The following is a 19,352-nucleotide window of genomic DNA, read 5'->3' on the forward strand; positions in this document are numbered from 1 at the left end:
TAGGCATCGGCTCCAAGCCCCGCCCCCGTTTCGAGGCCAGCTCCAGCCCCCTCGCTCCCTGGCTCCGCCCCCTCGCTCCCTGGCTCCGCCTCCTCCAGCTCCCTAACGTCCTCGGCGTCGAGCCCGAGCCTGCGCCTGCGCGTGCGCCTTGGGGCCCAAGTTGGGGCGCGCCGAGGCTAGAACGCGGAGAGCGGCGGGCAGTGCAGCCAATGGGAGGCGGCGCTGCCTAGCGGCTGGTAGGCGGTGCCTGCGCGGGTGTTAGGTTAGCGCGAGGCGTGACCTAGTTGACAGGCTCTGAGGTGCTGCTGTGGCGGCGTCCGCGGCGCTGAGGCGGGTGGGAGCCGGAGCCGAGCGCGGGCTGAGGGAGGAGGGCGGCGACTGGAGAGCAGCGAGCGGCGAGCAGCGCAGGACGCGGAGCCTCTTTCACTTTTTCCCTGCTGAGTGCCCCCTACCACCCCTCCCACTCCACACACACCCTGTTTGCCCGTGAGCCTGGGGAACTTGCAGCTTAAAGCCAGCCACCCCCACGGCAACATGTACCCCAGCAACAAGAAGAAAAAGGTGTGGAGAGAGGAGAAAGGTAACCGGCCCGTCGAGTCCTGGGGGTGCGGGCGGTGGGGGTTGGGGTGGGGGCGGGGGTCGGGCTGTGTATGCCGCGGCGCCCTCCGCCCGAGCTCCCGCCTCGCGCCCTCCCGGCCGGTGCCGCCTCCCTCCCGTGTCCGTGTGTACACACGCGCACACGCGCGCGCACTTCGGCGTGCACGCGCCGCCCCTGGGCACCTGCAGCTCGCGCACGTGTGGGCGCACGCCCCTCTCTGTCGCCCTCGGCACCCGGTCACCCTCTCCCGAGGCGGTGCTGCCTTCGCCTCGCTCGCGACGGGGACCCCCAGGCGGTAGCCCTGGGCGCGGCACAAGTTCCTCTGCACCGCAGCTGGGACTTGGGCACTGCCGGCCCGGGTGTCCCGCGGACACGTGCCCGCCGGCGGGTGCTCAGGCTGCAGCTGCCGCTGTGCCTCCGCGCTTCCTGCACCCTCATTTCTTTCCTTCTTGTTCTTGTCCCCCAACCCCCAAATGTTCAAGTGTTCCCACCATCGGGTGTTTACCCCTTGTCTAGGTTTCCTTGCTTCGCTGCCGCAGCGTGACTTTTGAAACCTGGAACTCTAGGGGAGCCCTAAAACGAGCGTGTTGTCCGTGAGGATAAGTGCCTTAAGAGAAGTCTGAATGGGCTTTTCTCCTAACAGTGTTTCTCTGTATTCCATCACCATTCATGGCCTGAAGTTGCTCAGAGTAAGATTTTGTGACTAATGTCACTCTGAATGAACCCATCTTTGAATTTTGTGCATATAAGGTTTATCCAAATCAGCTAGATTGACAGTGGCACTGATTCTTGAAGAAACACAAGTGTACGATCCAGCCTCTCCCACCAAGATCTCCCCCTTACCCTATCACAGTTAGATAATTCTTAGTTGAGTGTCTCTGGCGTTTTTTCACCCTCATTTTCACACCTCTTTGCTTTTCATTCTTTAGCTATTTACAGAAATGTAGCAAAAACTTCTTGCACTCCAATTGCTAAAATATACTAAAACCTGTATAGCAAGGGTGAGGTCTATTGAGGGTAGTGCACGTTTCTCCTGGATACCTCATGTTTACAAAAGGGTATGGGGTGACTGGGTAGAAAGTTGATTTCTTTGTTAGTAGTTCGTTGAAACCTGTAGATTTTTATTGCAAGTCCTGGCCTTTATGAACAAGAAGGCCAAACAGTGGAGGTAAGAAAGGGAATTAGTATGGAAAAAGAATCCTCTATATAGGATCTGCTTCCACAATGCACGAGCAAAGGCATGAGGAGGGAATTTGTTTTCAAATTTGCTGCAGGAAGATTTAACATAATATAACTGAACAACACAATTAAAATGATCTTTAAAAGTGTTGAAAGTTTAATCATTTAATTATGTTTTAATAATTATGGGTGTATAGAGAGCTAACACTTGTGGTGTTATAAATCAAATGCTGTCGAGAATAACAGCCTGATAAAGTAGTGTAAAATAATTTTGCTTTGTTTTTTCAGTAGTAGTTACTGTAGTTTCAACAGGCTTTCAACAAGGATTTACCTTGTGAGCACTGAAAACTCATTTATGCCCATGTTTATTGATGATGCTGAAATGTTAGCTTTGTATTATTGATGATAATGAGGGCAAAACAGTGGAAGACACAGACATTGTTTTCAGTAACATGAATCATTGATGAAATTATAGTGAGTACTTAAGAACTATTTTTCTGTCATAATAGAAAAACAATGTTCCTCAAGTAATAACGTTATAATGTTTCCTTCACTTAACATCTACACCGTTGGACTGTGACCAGCAGGCATTTTAGAATCTTTTTTAATGTCTTGATTTCTTTTTTTCTCTTCTAATAATGGAGAAGATATAACCAATTTTTTTTCCTAAGGAAGCAAGTGCACCATTAAATAAGGCAATTAACAAAGTAATTATCCAAAACTAAGTTATTTTTCCATGAAGTTTAATGTTAAAGGAAAACGTTACTGTGATACGAAGACTTTAATGCATCTCTCAGTGTTTTTTTTCAGGATGTCTATGTTTGGATTATTTAAAATATATATGATACCCCCAAGGAAGAGCTGAGGATTTCTAGTACCATAGTTAGTATTAGAGAAGCTGATGGGATGCATGACCTTTTTCGTTTCAGCCCACTGGGAAGCTGATGGTATAGTATTTTTGCAGCTGTCCTTTAAAGCTAAATGAAAGCTTACCTAACTCATTGAAATGTCAAGGCATTCTATAAACATATTTTTAATTCAGTATACCATTTAATAAATAGGTCGCCTACTTAAATGCTTGGTTCACAGAGAAAGGACTCATTGTAAAGGTGAAGCATTCTTTAAAGAAAAGTTTTATGAAATGACAAAGAAAATGCATATATATTTGTGGCCTTCAGTATGTTTCGTTGTTTAAACAAGTAATTAAGGAGTTCTGAAGACCACATATGTTTAAATAAACATTTTTGATCTAGTATTTTGAGTCCTAATTCAGAACCACTAATGTGCATTTTCGAGTATTGCAACTTATTTCATTGTTTTGTTTTAAATTGATCTCGTTTTTAAGTGTTCACACTTCAACCTTTAAATAACTGGAGCAATAGAGGCCAGGTTGCATTTCTGTATGTACCTTTTGACATTCACGAAAACTGTAAGTTGCTTCATAATGTCTTTTAACCTGCCCAGTAATATTGTAATAATTTTTTATTTGTGATCTGAGCCTTTTTAGCACTTCTTTGGCATACTGCTGATCATCTCCCTTTTCTGCGTTTATGTGGTAATTCTAAATTTACCATTCCCTTCACGTTTTCTGTTCTCTCAAGACCCTATCCCCCATACTAAAGAGATGACATTGCCTTTTTAATTCACAGAGAAGGGCTGGGCGCAGTGGCTCACGCCTGTAATCCCAGCACTTTGGGAGGCCAATGCGGGCAGATCACGAGGTCAGGAGATTGAGACCATCCTGGCGAACACGGTGAAACCCCATCTTTACTAAAAATACAAAAAATTAAATGGGCGTGGTGGCACACGCCTGTAATCCCAGCTACTCGGGAGTCTGAGGCAGGGGAATTGCTTGAACCTGAGAGGGGAAGGTTGCAGTGAGCCAAGACCGTGCCACTGCACTACAGCCTGAGCGACAGAGCAAGACTCCGTCTCAAAAAAAAAAAAAAAAAAATCACAGAGAACATAAATGCCATGTAATATGAACAGCCCTAACATCCTCTTCCATAGTCTCAATGGTCTGTTCCTTTACATGTCCTTTTGGCTTTGTTCTGTCTTAGAGAAAGGACTTTTTTTCCTTGTGTGTAAGATTAACCTTTCTGCTTTTCCCTTTATCCCATATCTTGTATTCTTTGAGGTCTTGCACCATCAGGTAGTGTTTCTTGGGTATGTCTAATTTCTTGGTGTCTTCAGGTTCCTCTCCCTTGCCTGTAACAGTGCTCGGATCTCTTCCACTTTAGAGTCTCTTTTCTTTCATAGGGCTTCACATGAACTTGGAGTTGCTGTTATCACTTTCCTTCTTTTGTTCAGTCCTTCATTGTCTTCTGGATTTCTGTTACATTCTAATGAAAGTAATGTTCCTGAAGTAATTCAGTAGTAACAATCATGATAGTATTCATATAAGAATAGTTAATATTTAAGCCCCATTTGTATGTGCAGTACTATTCTTAGTAGCTTATATGGATTATCTCATTTAATTCTCACAACAACCCTATGAGGTAGGAAACTGCATGAGGCGGAATATTGTGAGATTAAGAGCTTTGAATACCTAGTTGCCTGGGTTTGAATCCTACTCATACTGCTTAACTAGCTCTGGGATCTTAGGTAATATTTGACGTTGTTTATACTTCTGTTATCTATAAGTTGGAAATAATACCTACCTACTGACCTCAAAGGGAAACTGAAACATAAAGAGGTTAAGTAACCTACAGATTTGCACGATTTAGATTATAACTCAGACAGCTCTGTTAACCACTTTTCCTCTATTCCATGCTGTTGGTAACCACATTGATAAAAGCAGTTTAGTGGCTAAGTAATTTTCAGTTTTTCTGACCTTCCTGTATCAGTTGGTATTTCCCTTAGCATGTCTGTAGTCCCAGTTACTCGGGAGACTGAGGCGGGAGAATCGCTTGAACCCGGGAGGCAGAGGTTGCAGTGAGCCAGTATCACGCCACTGCACTCCACCTGGTGACAGAGCTGGACTCCGTCTCAAAAAAAAAAAAAAAAACAAACAAAAAAAACCCAACTTTGTTTTCTGAATGTTTCCGCATTACCAGGAACTTGTATCACTGGTGACAACTAAGATTTATTTCATTGTTTTCCTATTTGTGCCCACTTCCTAAATAGTGTGTTTTGAGGTTTGAGGCTTCCTTCTGTTCCCTCTTCTTTTTCCTTTAGGACTAGAATTTTAGGTTATAATTTCTAAAATCTCTAGGCTAGACCACTCTTTAAATTTCCAGATTCTTGATTTCAACTTCTTCAGTGTCCTATAGGTACCTTAAACTCAATTTATGTGAATACTTCACCTCTGATTAATATATATATATATTTTTGTCTCCTAATGTGGCTGAAGTTCTAGTTACAGGAGTGGGAAAAATATTGGTTCCCCATTTTCTGTTCACTTGTGCTTACGTTAATACTTCTGCAGTTTATTTCTGTGCAATAATCTTTTAAAGTGGTTATTTTGTGAAGGTTAGATTACATTTAAACTAGATACTAACTATCCTTGAATCCATTTCCCTAAACTGCAGTACCTTGTGATACACTGAAAGAGACTTGGAGAGTATGAGAAATAACTGTCTCTCTCTCTACATTGTGGAGACCATTGTTATGGTATGGGAGACATGAAAGCTGACATACAGAGTGAGGAAGCCAGTGTCAGTTTATACATTGAATATTGGTAAATATTTCTTCCTTGTTTGGGTTAAAAACGAATGTAAATAGAATTTTTTACATATTTTCCTGTGTCCTAGTGGGTTGTTTTATATACTGTCTGGGAAATGCATAATCAACTTTCAATGTTAGTAGTCTATAGGATAAAGGTTAAAACTGCTCACTATGGCATACAAGTCCCTGTACAGTTTTATTTTTGTTTCTGGCTACTTTTCACTTCTGTGGCCATTCCTCTTCTCATACCATATCTTGCAGCTTCATTTGGTTATAGTATTCATACCTCCTTTGTTTACATTGTTTTGTTAGTCTGAAATGCTCTTTTTACCTCTTCATGCAAAATTTTTCCTGTCCTTCATGAACCAGCATACATATTACCTTTTTTGGGGAGTTTTCCTGAGAATGTAGTGTAGTACAGTGGAATAAATAACATAGGGTGTAGTCTTTGACTAATGGAGATGTCTGTCTGAATTTTAATTTTGGCTTACTTCCTGAAAGCTCTCTTGCTTTGGGCAAACTACTTTGCTGTGCTTCATTTCCTTATCTGCAAAATTGGTATAATAATACTATCAATTTTATGAGTTATTAGGAAGATTATTTTAATGAGATTTATATGTGAAGTACCTGGCCATAGTGAGTTCTTTATAAACGACATCCCCTGTAATTAACTGTAAGATGCAATTTGTAAAATATTTTCATTTTATCATCAAGATAGAGATATATATTTAAAGCAATTCTTATGTCATCTACACAAAGCTATAAGTAAATAGAGAGTGCAATTGAGGAAATATCGTGGTGGTTGCCTTTTTTGTGCTCTTACTATTTGTACATACCTGTCTCAGTATTTTATTTATATAGGTACTATTTTGTATCTTACTGTGTTAGACTGTTTTTGCAGTTGCTGTAAAGAAATGCCTAAGACTGAGTAATTTATTAAAAAAAGACATTTGATAGGCTCATGGTTCTGCAGGCAATACAAGGATAGCATTGGCATCTGTTAGGTCTTCTGGGGGGAGGCCTCAGGGAGCTTTTACTTTTACAGGGGCAAAATGAAGTGGGAGCAGGCACTTCACATGGCAAGAACAGTAGCAAGAGAGGGTTGGTGGGAGGTACCACACACTTTTAAACAACCAGATCTCACGAAAACTCACTATTTGAGGCTAGCACCAGGCCATGAGGGATCTGCTCCCATGACCCAGTCACCTCCCACTAGGCACCACGTCCCACACTGGGGATTACATTTCAACGTAAGATTTCAGGGTCTATATATCCAAACCATATCGCTTATCAAGCATATCACCTGGCCCATAGTAAACTATAGATGTTGATTGAAAGTGTAAATGAGTTTACTTATTTCTTGGACTACATTTCAACGTAAGATTTCAGGGGCTATATATCCAAACCATATCGCTTATCCAGCATATCTCCTGGCCCATAGTAAACTATAGATGTTGATTGAAAGTGTAAATGAGTTTACTTATTTCTTGGACTATCACAAGAGAGTCTTCATCAGGCTGTGATTTTTTTCTCCCCTGGTAATATGAAATTTAACATTTTTAACATTTAAATATGGAGTCACTGGATTTGCATTGTGTTGTTCTTCAGGACTGTATCAAGTCTTTTGTTAGCTTAACTTGGTTAATACTTAAAGTATAAACATAATTCCCTTGTTTAAACATTAAATACAAATGGAGATTCTGCTTTTATTTTGCAAGAACGTTTACTGAAGATGACCTTAGAAGAGAGACGCAAAGAATACCTAAGAGACTATGTTCCCCTGAACAGCATTCTATCATGGAAGGAGGAGATGAAGGGCAAGGGCCAAAATGATGGTAAGTTTCTTGGAACATTTTTTAGGTAGATATTGTTCCCATTGGTTTATGACTCTTTAATGAATAACTGGCAATCAATAAAGAGATTACTATTTTGGTATTTGAAATTATTGTTTGGCTATGATTTTATTGTTTTTAGTAACCTATGGTGTTTTTTAAGCTTAGGAAACTATATTAACATAATTTGTGTTCTGAAATATACCACATTTATAATATGGTACTTCTTTTACAGGTCCTTTGTTTTTCTATTCTATAGCAGTTCTTGGAGCAAATGCTATTAGAGATTTGCTGCTTTGGTGGTGTGGCCTTTTGAGTTTGCTTTAAGTTCATTTACAATGGATTTTCTGATGTTATTTTAAGGATTGGGGATACAGTTGAAAGAGAGTATATTAGGAAAAATAGAAAAACCAAAGAACATTTCTTATTATTTTAGAGAATATATTTTGTATGGTGTGTTATTATTTCTATATATAAAATATTTGTATGACAGAATTTACTCTCAAAGTCTTTATGATTTGGTGAGAATCTAGATTACGTTAGAATATAAAGGAAGTTTTAAGGATTAAAAAGGTACGTGAAAAAGTTTCTAAAAACAACATAATAGATTTAATGGATGTTTAATATGCTTATCTTTGAATTAACACTCATTGGTATTAATGATCTGGATGTAAAGTTCAGACAAACGGTGCTTCTTAAGGTACTTAACAGTTGAGAAAGACTTTATGAAAGAAATGAACTTGAAACATGCTAATTTCACAGGTTGTGGTCTTAGATCGATGGAACTACACAGGGTACTATGGGTCCAGAAAATAAACACTAGCGTGGAATTCGTATGGATAAAATCTTAAGGGAAAGATTAGGCCTTGGTGTCTGTGAAGAGAACACATTGACCTGAGGATTTGGGTTTTAGACACAACTTTGTTTTTATAGAAAGGCAAAGCATGTGGGATTGGGAGTGAAAAGCTGTGGGTTCTTTTAGACCTTACATAGCCTGGAAACGTGTGACCTTGGGCAAGCAGGGTAGCAGCTCTACCCCAGGTTCTAATGGGGTCATTGGACAAGCTGATTGGGATATGCACATCTGACTGTCTGCCCAGTGTCTTCAGTAAATGCAAGTTGTTTTAAGAATGGTCTGATTCCAAACTGGTAAGATTTGCCTTAAAAAGCCCCTGCCTGACCACGTGAGCATCATGGAACCCAAAGATGAAATGCTGCCCACCACCCCCATCTCAGAAGGGTGGGAAACCAGAGCCACCTGCATTGCCCCAGCCAGTCCCCACAGTGTAACAGGGTCTCCTTGGCAGCTGTATTCTAGAGTCTGGTTGTTGCTCTGTAAAGACCTTTAATAAAATCTTGTACAAAGGTTTAAAAAAAAAAAAAAAAAAAAAAAAGAATGGTCTGATTAAGACATCAGTGAAAGAGAAAAGAAAGCGCTGTATAATGAAAAGAATACAAGGCTAGAAATCAGGGGAACAGAATTCTGGTCCCTTATCTTACCTAAGGCTATGTGCCTCTTCATGTTTGGGTCTCAGTAATTTCTTTTTTTTGTTCATAAGCAACTGGTATTGAGTATTTCAGCAGCAGCAGCAGCTTTTTTTTTTTTTTTAAATGGCTACAGGTAGAGTATTCCTTATGCAAAATGCATGGTACCAGAAGTGTTTGGGGTTTGGGATTGTTTGGATTATACTTGCTGGTTCAGCATTCCTAATCCAAAATCCAAAATGTTCCAGTGAGCATTTCCTTTGAGCATTATGTTGGTCCTCAAAAAGTTTCAGATTTTGGAGCATTTTGGATTTTGAATTTTTGCATTAGGACTACTCAACCTGTACTAAATGTTCCCCAAATCAGAAAATAATACATTGGATAAAATGACACCTACCATAGTTATCCTCTAACAAGACACTGTATGTTTAATCCTGCCTCCAAATATGAGCTTTATAAGTGGTTTACAACTGCTCTGTGTGTTTCTTATTTTCCCCCTTACGCTGTTTTAAACTTGAAAGTCCTCCATGGGGAACAAGGTGATGTGATCAAAATTATATTTCTATTTTTCCTGAAATGTTACTTGCTCCTCTCTGTTGTGACCTAGAAACTGGTGACTGGCCTCTTCCTTTTTCATGAAGTGGAATGGCTCATTTTACAAGTATTATTTGTAAATATTTCTATACAATACACATTTTTAATATGACTTTTTCTTGTGTTACCTATTCAGTGCTCAGGTATTAGAAAATATTAGTCAAGAGAGTTTTAGTGTTTTAACAGTTTAAAAGATCCTTTAAAAATATAAATTTACAAAAAATAATGAAGGACAACTATACATATGGTTATACTTGAAAAGTTTAAGTCATTGCTTATACACATATGTGTATAGGTATTGATATTTATATTAAATACGGGATTTTAAACTTAAGTTTTAAAAGAAGTCTATAAATCCTTGTCACTTAGTTTCTAATTGTAGGAAATGAACAATATTTATTGGGCTCGGACAGTATATCAGTTTTTAATTTAGTAGCTTATCATTACTTACGTTTTTATAGAGAGCCATTTTTGCCTGAATATTCCTGAGTACTTGAATAGTTCTTGAGCTATTGCTTTTAATTTTTTTCTTGCTTTGTTCAGATTTATTTTACTTTAACCAAATGCTTCTTGTTATAGCATAGTAGAAAGTTAAATAAAAAAGAGGGGAGGGGCCAAATGTATTTGTAACAATGTGGGTTTTAAGCCTTCTTAAAACAAAAGGAAACAAAATATTGCCGAGGAACACAAAATCAGTGTTTGTGTGGAAAGGTGGAAGCAAGTAGGCAGTATTTTTACTTTGACTTGCGCCTTTGATAATATTGGAAAGCCATGAATTAGAAGAGGAAAGAATGGGAGATGATTACCAAAAAAATAAAAAAACCCAGAAACAAAAACCCCACCCAGAAAAACCCATTAAATACATAATTTGCTTGCTGTTTATGTTTGTATTTGTTAAACTGTTGTTAGCTAATCTCTAGACTTATATATTTCTGATTACTTCTTCCTCTGTATTACCAATTATGTCAGTTGCTATATTGCAGGGATTTTAAAAGTCTTGCCTCTCCTATTGTACTATGTCTCTAGCACCTGCAGTGGTGCCTTCTGGGTTGGTGGGGCTCAATCAGTAAGTTAAATATTGCCTCAGGAGTTAATAGCCTACCAGGGACAATTCTTTCTCCAAACTTTTTTTTTGAGACTGAGTCTCATTTGTCCTCTGGGCTGGAGTGCAGTGGTGCGATGTGGGCTCACTGCAGCCTCCACTTCCTGGCTTCAAGGGATTCTCCTGCTGAGCTCCTGAGTAGCTGGGATTATAGGTGCGCACCACCACGCCTGACTAATTTTTGTAGTTTTTGTGAAGATGGGCTTTTACTCTGTTGGCCAGGCTGGTCTTGAACTCCGGATCTCTAGTGATCTGCCCACGTTGGCCTCCTAAAGTGCTGGGATTACAGCCGTGAGCCACTGCACCTGCCTCTTTTTCCAAAGTTTTAATGAGCACTTATAAATATATGTAAAACTAGAATACAGTCATGTGCCACAAAATGATGTTTTGGTCATTGACAGACTGCATATATGATGGTGGTCCCATAAGATTTTAATACTGTATTTTTACTATGCCTTTTCTTTGTTTACATAGGTTTAAATACACAATGACTTACCATTGTGTTATAGTTGCCTACAGTATTCTGTACAGTAACATGCTGTATGGGTTTTAGCCTAGGAGCAATTGGCTGTACCATATAATCTAGGTGTGTAGTAGACTGTATACCATCTAGATTTTTGTAAGTACACCTTATGATGTTTGCACAGCAATGAAATCACCTAATGCCTTTCTCAGAACGTATTCCCATTGTTAAGCAATGCCTGGCTGTAGCAATGCATCCATTACCCAGTTTCCACAGTTAATTACATGGCCAGTTTCATTTCATCTATACCAGTGCTCCCTATACCTTCCCCCCAGGCTATTTTGAATGAAATCACATATGTCATATCAATTTTATCTATAAATGAATATCTGTATGTATGCATATGTATGTATCTCTAAAAGATGGGAGCATATTTTTGTTTTTTTACTAAAATACTATTATTACCTCTCAAATTTAAAATTTAACTTAAAATTTAAGTTTTGATATAATTGAATATCCATTTAGTATTCATGTTTTTCCCATTGTCTCATAAAGGATTTTTTTTTTTTTACAATTGATTTGCTTGAATCTAGATCTAATCACGGTCCATATATTGCATTTGATTGATATGTTCCTTAAGTAACTTTTAATCTATAGTTACCTCTCTCTGTCCTTTTTTCCTTCTTCCCTTATAATTTATTTATTGAATACACTAGGCTGTCCTGCAGAATTTTTTATATTTTGAATTTTGATTACTGTATCTCTCTGGTGTCATTGAACATGTTCCTCTATCCCCTTTATTTCTTACGAGTTGGTAGTTAAATCCAGAGGTTTGTTCAGAGTTGGGTTTAAATTTTTTTGAAAGAATACTTTATTGTGCATCTTTTTGCATCGTATTACGAGGCACATAATGCATCATTGTCTCTCTCAGTAGTGGTAAGATTGATCCCTGGATTCATGTATTGTCAGCTGAATATTGTCACTAAACTGTCTGGTGTAAAGTTCTCTGAAAATCTTTTACCTAATGGTTTTAGCAGCCATTCGTGATTATTGCTTAGATCCATTACTTTATTAGGGATTGCAAAATAGTGTTATTTGAATTTTATCATTCCTTATTTATTAGTTGGACTTCTATAAAGAGGAACTTTGTTATTAAGTCTTTTATTATGCAGTACAGTTTATATAGGAGAGCAGAATAAGTACCATATTTTCCTTATTTACTGATTTTCAGATTGAGTTCATTCCCTAAAATCCTCCACAGGTAACCAAAGAGTTCTTTTTAAAAAATTTTTGACTATCATTTTAAATTTGCCCCTTCCTTCTGCCCTCTTCTCTGTCTCTTCCTCCCTTTCAACATGTATATTAAATGAGAATGTCCCAGTGGTTAACAGTCTACAAAGGAGGCATATATGTGTGTGTTTGCGCATGCATGTACATGTATTTATAGCTCCCATATAAAATACATAGAATTACTAAACAGTAGGCCCAGGATATGGTAGAAAGACAAAGGTAGATATATAAATGGGTGGATGGATAGATACGATAGAAAGATGGCATTACTTCTTTGTTGAGACAAGAGTTCCAGTTCTTGGGTTTAATTGTTATACCTTCCGTTCATCTCCTTTGCTACTACCATGTTAAGACTCCGCTGGAATACCACCTGGAGAAGCAATGTTATTGTTACAGTTTTTGGATGGAGTAGTGTTTGCAGAGACTCTGCCAGGCTTATGCTAATTTTCTGTGACTGGTTAGTATCAGGGAAAGCAGCTATAGCTATAAGTTTAGATTGTCTTTGAGTAATTACTTTTAATGTTTATGCAGAACAGCAATGGGGAAAAATAAAATAATAATGAGGACGAATTAGGTGAAAATTATAAAATTATACTCAAATATAAAATATTTTTAAAAATTGGTCATTTAAAGAGCCATCTATGATAATACTATACTGAATGGGCAAAACCTGGAAGCATTCCCCTTGAAAACCAATACAAGACAAGGATGCCCTCTCTTACCACTCCTATTCAAGATAATATTGGGAGTTCTGGCCAGGGTAATCAGGCAAGAGAATGAGGTAAAGCGCATTCAGCTAGGAAGAGAGAAAGTCAAACTATTTTTGTTTGTAGATTACATGATCCTATACGTAGAAAACCCCATCATGTCAGCCCAATAGCTTTGCAAACTGATAAGCAACTTCAGCAAAGTCTCAGGCTGCAAAATAAATGTGCAAAAATCTCTAGCATTCCTATACACCAAAAATAGGCAAGCCAAGAGGCAAGTCACAAATGAGCTCCCATTCACAATTGCCACAAAACAAATAAAATACCTAGGAATATGGCTAACAAGGAAGCGAAGGACCTCTTCAAGGAGACCTACAAACCACTGCTCAAGGAAATCAGAGAGGACACAAATGGAGAAACATTCCATGCTCAAAGATAGGAAGAATCAATATTATGAAAATGGCCATACTGCCCAAAGCAATGTATAGATTCAGTACTATTCCTATTAAACTACCATCAACATTCTTCACAGAATTAGAAGAAACTAGTTTAAAATTCATATGGAACCAAAAAAGAGCCCAAATAGCCAAGACAGACCTAAGCAAAAAGAACAAAGCTAGAGGCGTCATGCTACCTGACTTCAAACTATACTACAAGGCCAAAGTAACCAAAATGGCATGGGACTGGTACAAGAACAGACATAGACCAATGAAACAGAATAGAAAACCCAGAAATAAGATTGCACACCTACAACCATGTGATCTCTGACAAACCTGGCAAAAACAAGCAATGGAGAAAGGATACTCTATTTAATAAATGGTGCTGGGAAAACTGCTAGTCATACGCAGAAAATTGAAACTGGACCCCTTCTTTACACCAGATATACAAATTAACTCAAGATGGATTAAAGACTTAAATGTAAAACCCCAAACTAAAAATTCTGGAAGACAACATATGCAGTACCATTCAGGATATGGGCATGGGCAAAGATTTCATGATGAAGATGCCAAAAACAATTGCAACAAAAGCAAAAATTGACAAATGGGATTTAATTACGCTAAAGAGCTTCTGCACAGTAAAAGAAGCTCTAAGAGTGAACAGACAAACTACAGAAAGGGAGAAAATTTTTGTAATCTGTCCATCCGACAAAGGTGTTATATCCAGCATCTATAAGGAACTTAAATTTACAAGGAAAAAACCAAACAACCCATTAAAAATAGACAAAGGACATGAACAGGCACTTCTCAAAAGAAGACATACATGTGGCCAACAAACATATGAGAAAAAGCTCAGCATTACTCATCGTTAGAGAAATGCAAATCAAAATCACAATGAGGTACCATCTCACACCAGTCTGAATGGCTATTATTAAAAAGTCAAAGAACAACAGATGCTGGCGAGGTTATAGAGAAAAAGGAACACTTATACACTGTTGGTGGGAATGTAAATTAGTTCAACCATTGTGGAAGACAGTGTGACGATGCCTTAAAGACCTAGAGGCAAAAATACTGTTTGACTCAGCAATCCTGTTACTGGGTGTATATACCCAAATGAATATAAATCATTCTGTTATAAAGATAATAAAAGAAGGCGTATGCTCATTACAGCACTACTCACAGTGGCAAAGACATAGAATCAACCTAAATGCCCATCAATGATAGACCGGATAAAGAAAATGTGGTACATATACACTATGCAATACTATGCAGCCATAAAAAGGAACAACATGTGTTGTTCATATGCAGCCATAAAAAGGAACAACAACATGTCCCTTTGCAGGGACATGGAGAGAGCTAGAAGCCATTATCCTTAACAAACTAACGCAGTAACAGAAAACCAAATACCACATGTTCTCACTTGTATGTGGGAGCTGAATGATGAGAACACATGGACACATTGCGGGGAATAACACACACTGGGCCTGTCAGGTGAGGGTGGGAGGAGTGAGAGCATCAGGAAGAATAGCTAGTGGATGCTGGGCACAATACTTAGGTAGTGGGATGATCTGTGTAGCCAGCCACTACGGTACACATTTATCTGTCTGACAAATCTGCATGTCCTGCACATGCATCCCTGAACTTAAATGAAAGTTGGAAATTAAAAAAAAAATTGGTCATTTAGAAAGACTTTATATTTCAAATTTTTTATATATGTTTATCTGTATTACACACTATAATAAAGGAAGCTAGAGAAAAAGTGCTATTAAGATTGTAAGAGAAAATCTACTTACTGTTTATTAAGTGGGAGTGGGTCATCCCAAAAGTCTTCATCTTCATTGTCTTCACATTGAATAGGCTTAGGAGGATGGGGGACTGGTTGGTCCTGCTCTCTCAGGGGTGGCAGAGGTAGAAGAGGTGGAGGGAAGGTAGAGGGGGAGGCAGGTATGTGTGATGCAACTTCACAGAAATACATTGTATTTCTGTCTGTCTTTTTTGCTTTTTCATTTCTCTAAAAATGTATGGTACCAGTCCTTTAATCTTTTTTCCACTGTTTAGTTTCAGTGCCTATGTCATAGAATGGTCTATGTCATAAATCAAAAACAGTCTTGAATAATAGGAACCCTTCTGCCAGATTGTCTAGTGTCAGTTTGTTTTCTGGCACTGCATCTGGTATGTCTTCTTTCTCATTGTCTGACATTGGTTTGGTAGCATTCATCTCCATCAAGTTTTCTTCTGTTAATTCCTCTGGTGTGGTGTCTGTTAGCTCTTGAATTTCTCCAAGATCTGCATCTTGAAACCCTTCACCCCCTGCCCTTTTTGCCATATTCCCAATCTCTTTCATGATTTCCTTGATTGACTGCGTCATACATTCTGTGAAGCCACGCGCAACATCTGGACAAAGTTTTCTCCAGCACGAATACTGTTTTGGGCTTGATGCTTTTCATGGCTTTTTCTATAACAGCAGTGGAATTTTCAGTGGTGTAATTCTTCCAAACTTTGATGTTCTCTCTGTCAGGGTTCTCTTTCACGGCATTCACAGCGTCTTCCAAAGAATACTGTGTGTAGTGATGCTTAAAGGTCCTTATGACCCCCTGATATAGAAGCTGAATTATGGACACCGTGTTTGGGGGCAAGTAGACCACTTTGATACCTGTGGTGTTGAACTCATGGGGTTCTGGGTGGCCAGGGGCATGGTACAACCTCAGAATAACTTTAAAAGGCAGTCCCTTACTGGCAAGGTGCTTCCTGATCAGGAACAAAGTGTCTCATTTTCTAGGCCTTTCTTGTGCAATCCAAAGACTGGCAGCTGGTGTTTATCCTTTTCCTTCAGGGCTTGGAGGTTAGCAGCCTTATAAATAAGGGCAACTTTGATCATAAACCTGACTGTATTTGCATAAAACAGCCTGTTCCTTCCCGTTTTAAATCTTAGTGCTTGCATCTCTTCCTTACTAATGAATATCTTTTGTGGCATTTCCTCCCCTCAGAATAGAGCACTTTTGTCTGTGTTAAAAGGCCTGTTCAAGTAGATATTCTTTCTCCTCAATGATTTTCTTAATGGCATCTGGGAATTTACCTTCTACCTCTTGGTCAGCAGTAGCTGTTTCTCCTATTATTGTGACTTTTTTTTTTTTTTTTTTTTTTTAAAGACAGAGTCTTGCTCTGTCGCCCAGGCTGGGGTACAGTGGCATGATCTTAGCTCACTGCAACCTTTGCCTCCCAGGTTCAAGTGATTCTTGTACCTCAGCTGCCCAGTTAGCTGGGGTTATAGGCATGTACTCCTGCGCAGCTAATTTTTATATTTTTAGTAGAGATGGGGTTTCACCATGTTGGCCGGGCTGGTCTGGAACTCCTGGCCTCAAGTGATCCACCCTCCTCTGCCTCCCAGTGTGCTGGGATTACAGGTGTGAGCCACTGCACTCAGGCTGTGACTTGTTTTAAGACAGACTTCTTTCTAACACATATCAAACCATCCTTTGCTGGCATTAAAATTCTTCAGCTTTAGATCCTCATCTTCCTTAATGCTTTAGGTTGCCATATAATGACTTTGCTTTTTCTCAGATCCTATTAGAGTCTGTGGGTATGCTTATTCTTCTAGCAATCCTGCACTCACATAAAAGGTGCATTTTCAGTATGAGATTATCAGTATGAGATTAAAAGATATTTTGCAAAAAGTGCAAGGTTTTCGGGCCTGCGGGCATAGCTGTAGGGATGCAAATTTTCTTTCCTTTTTTAAATAATGACTTTTAGGCTGGATTCATGTATCTTAAATGGTGAGGGATTGCTGCTGCAGACCTCAATGTCAGGCACTTCAGCTTTTTCTTTGAATGTCATGACTTTTCTCTGCTTCTTGGGAGTACTTCCAGCATCACTAATGGCACTTTGTGTGGGTCTGTGATGTTATTCAGGTTTATGGTATCGCACTAAACATGAAAAATATGAGACAACTGCAAGAGATCCACTTTTTTACTGTGATATGCAATTTACTGGAGAGACAGACTGTTCATGCAGAGGTGTTCAGCCTTACACAGCATTTTCAGTGGATACTTGAAATACTTGAGCTCACCACAATAGCAATAGGAGGCTCGGCTAAGAAATATTACAGTAGTACAGTATGTTAATTTTGTGCAGTTGTGATTTAGTACTGCCTTTTTACCTTTGTTTACCTTTCTCTTGACTGTGAATGGTGCCATGTATGATCTGTAAGTGTGTGCATAAGTTTTGATAAATTTTCATTTTTATAATGGAGTTGGGTATATTTTATGGTAGTAAATGATGAAACAGACTAGTGTCTACGTGTAATTTAAGCATTCATGACATTTTTTCTTAATTTTTGTATTTCTAGACTATGTGGTTTGCCAGTTTTTTTTTCAAATTGTTGCAAGTCTCTAAAAAATGTTCCAATATATTTTTTGAAAAAATGCATAAGTGGAGCTGTGCAGTTCAAACCTGCGTTGTACAAGGGTCAACTGTACCTTCTAAGATTATTTTAACAACACATCAATTTCATTGTGTATTGCAGTGTGTACCACTAGGTATTATGTAAATTGTCCTTATATTAAGCTTTTTTTTTTTTTTTTTGAGACAGAGTTTCGCTTTTGTTGCCCAGGCTAGAGTGCAATGGCACTTGACCTTGTCTCACTGCAACCTCCACCTCCTAGGTTCAAGCGATTCTCCTGCTTTAGCCTCCTGAGTCACTGGGGTTACAGGCGCCCGCCATCACGCCCAGCTAATTTTTTTGTATTTTTAGTAGAGATGGGGTTTCACCATGTTGGCCAGGCTGGTCTCGAACTCCTGACCTCAGGTGATCCACCTGCCTCGGGCTCCCAGAGAAGCTTGTTTTTAAAAATAATGTAGAAACAAACCCCCCAAATCTTTTATTTTTGGATGTATATGCACATGGCTTTGTGTTGACACCACAGGATGGAAAATTCTTCCTTTATATTTCCTAAGTCTGTAACTTCATCACATATTCTTCTAGTTTTTGTTTTAGCATATTAAATGAATTATGTTAGTAAATATTTTGGTCATTGTAAGCAGATACTTTGACATGGGTTGCAGACTGGTGGTAGCCAGAGACAACTTTTCCTTTCTTGCTCCCCCCTGCCCCCACCCCCAATAATTTTTGCATATTAATGTCTTCTTTCAGATGTATTCATTAAAGTTGACAGATAAATTGTATTTCATAATGTTTTTATCTTTTCCGAAATACCTAGTTACTAAATTTTCATCAAAGTGTTTAAAACAAGAATTTAAGTGTAGCTTATTTATTTATCTAAGCCTTTGATTTAGAAGCAGGTTGAGGATTGCTGATGAAATAAATAACAAAATATCATGCCAGGGCAATGAAAACTAAGATTTTTGAACATGAGAGCTACATAAACTTTAATATATTGAGAATAAATTGGCAACAGTTCATACAACAATTTAGAGGGTATGCAGTTTCCACCCTGTAATAGCCTTTTTGCTTCTCTAGAGTTAACTCATTTGCCATTTTTTCCTCCTGCAGATATATCCATTCTTCTTTCATAGCTTTTCCATGTTCACTTATCATACCAGTTCCTCATTTAATTTTCTCTGTTTATAACCCAATACATCTGTTCTTTCTTGATTAATCTTTACTTGCTTTTCTTTTCTTTCTGTTTTTTTTTTTTTGTTGTTGTTTGTTTTTTTAGATAGGGTCTCACTGTTGCCCAGGCTGGAGTACAATGGTGCAATCATGGCTCACTGCAGCCTTGACCTCCTAGGCTCCATCGATTCTCCTACCTCAGCCTCCTTAGTAGTTGGGACTACAGGTGCACACCACCATGCCCAGCTAATTTTTTTTTTTTTTTTGTAGATGTTGGGTTTTACCATGTTGCACAGGCTAGTCTCGAACTCCTGGGCTCAAGCAATTGGCCATTCAAAGTGCTGGTATTACAAGTGTGATCTACTGTGTCCAGCCCCTTTTCTTGAGTTCTCTCGTTTCCCAGTCTACTCTTGTAAATGTAAGCTTTTTA

At 38.8% G+C, this 19,352-nt stretch overlaps 1 protein-coding gene across 4 annotated transcripts in view; it reads left to right on the top strand.

Annotated features, from left to right (window-relative positions):
• The first annotated feature begins 139 nt into the window (after positions 1–139).
• Positions 140–19,352, top strand: part of MACROD2 (MACRO domain containing 2) — a 2,143,045-nt gene continuing 2,123,832 nt past the window's right edge. For all 4 annotated transcript variants that reach the window (XM_025399153.1, XM_025399154.1, XM_025399155.1 and 1 more), the window contains exons 1-2: positions 140–580; positions 7,162–7,278. In XM_025399153.1, coding sequence (XP_025254938.1) covers positions 535–580; positions 7,162–7,278 — 163 coding nt within the window. In that variant the 5' untranslated portion in view covers positions 140–534. The remainder of the gene's footprint in view (positions 581–7,161; positions 7,279–19,352) is intronic.

The sequence above is a fragment of the Theropithecus gelada genome, chromosome 10 (assembly GCF_003255815.1).
Source record: "Theropithecus gelada isolate Dixy chromosome 10, Tgel_1.0, whole genome shotgun sequence".
In the NCBI taxonomy this organism is placed as follows: Eukaryota; Metazoa; Chordata; class Mammalia; order Primates; family Cercopithecidae; genus Theropithecus; species Theropithecus gelada.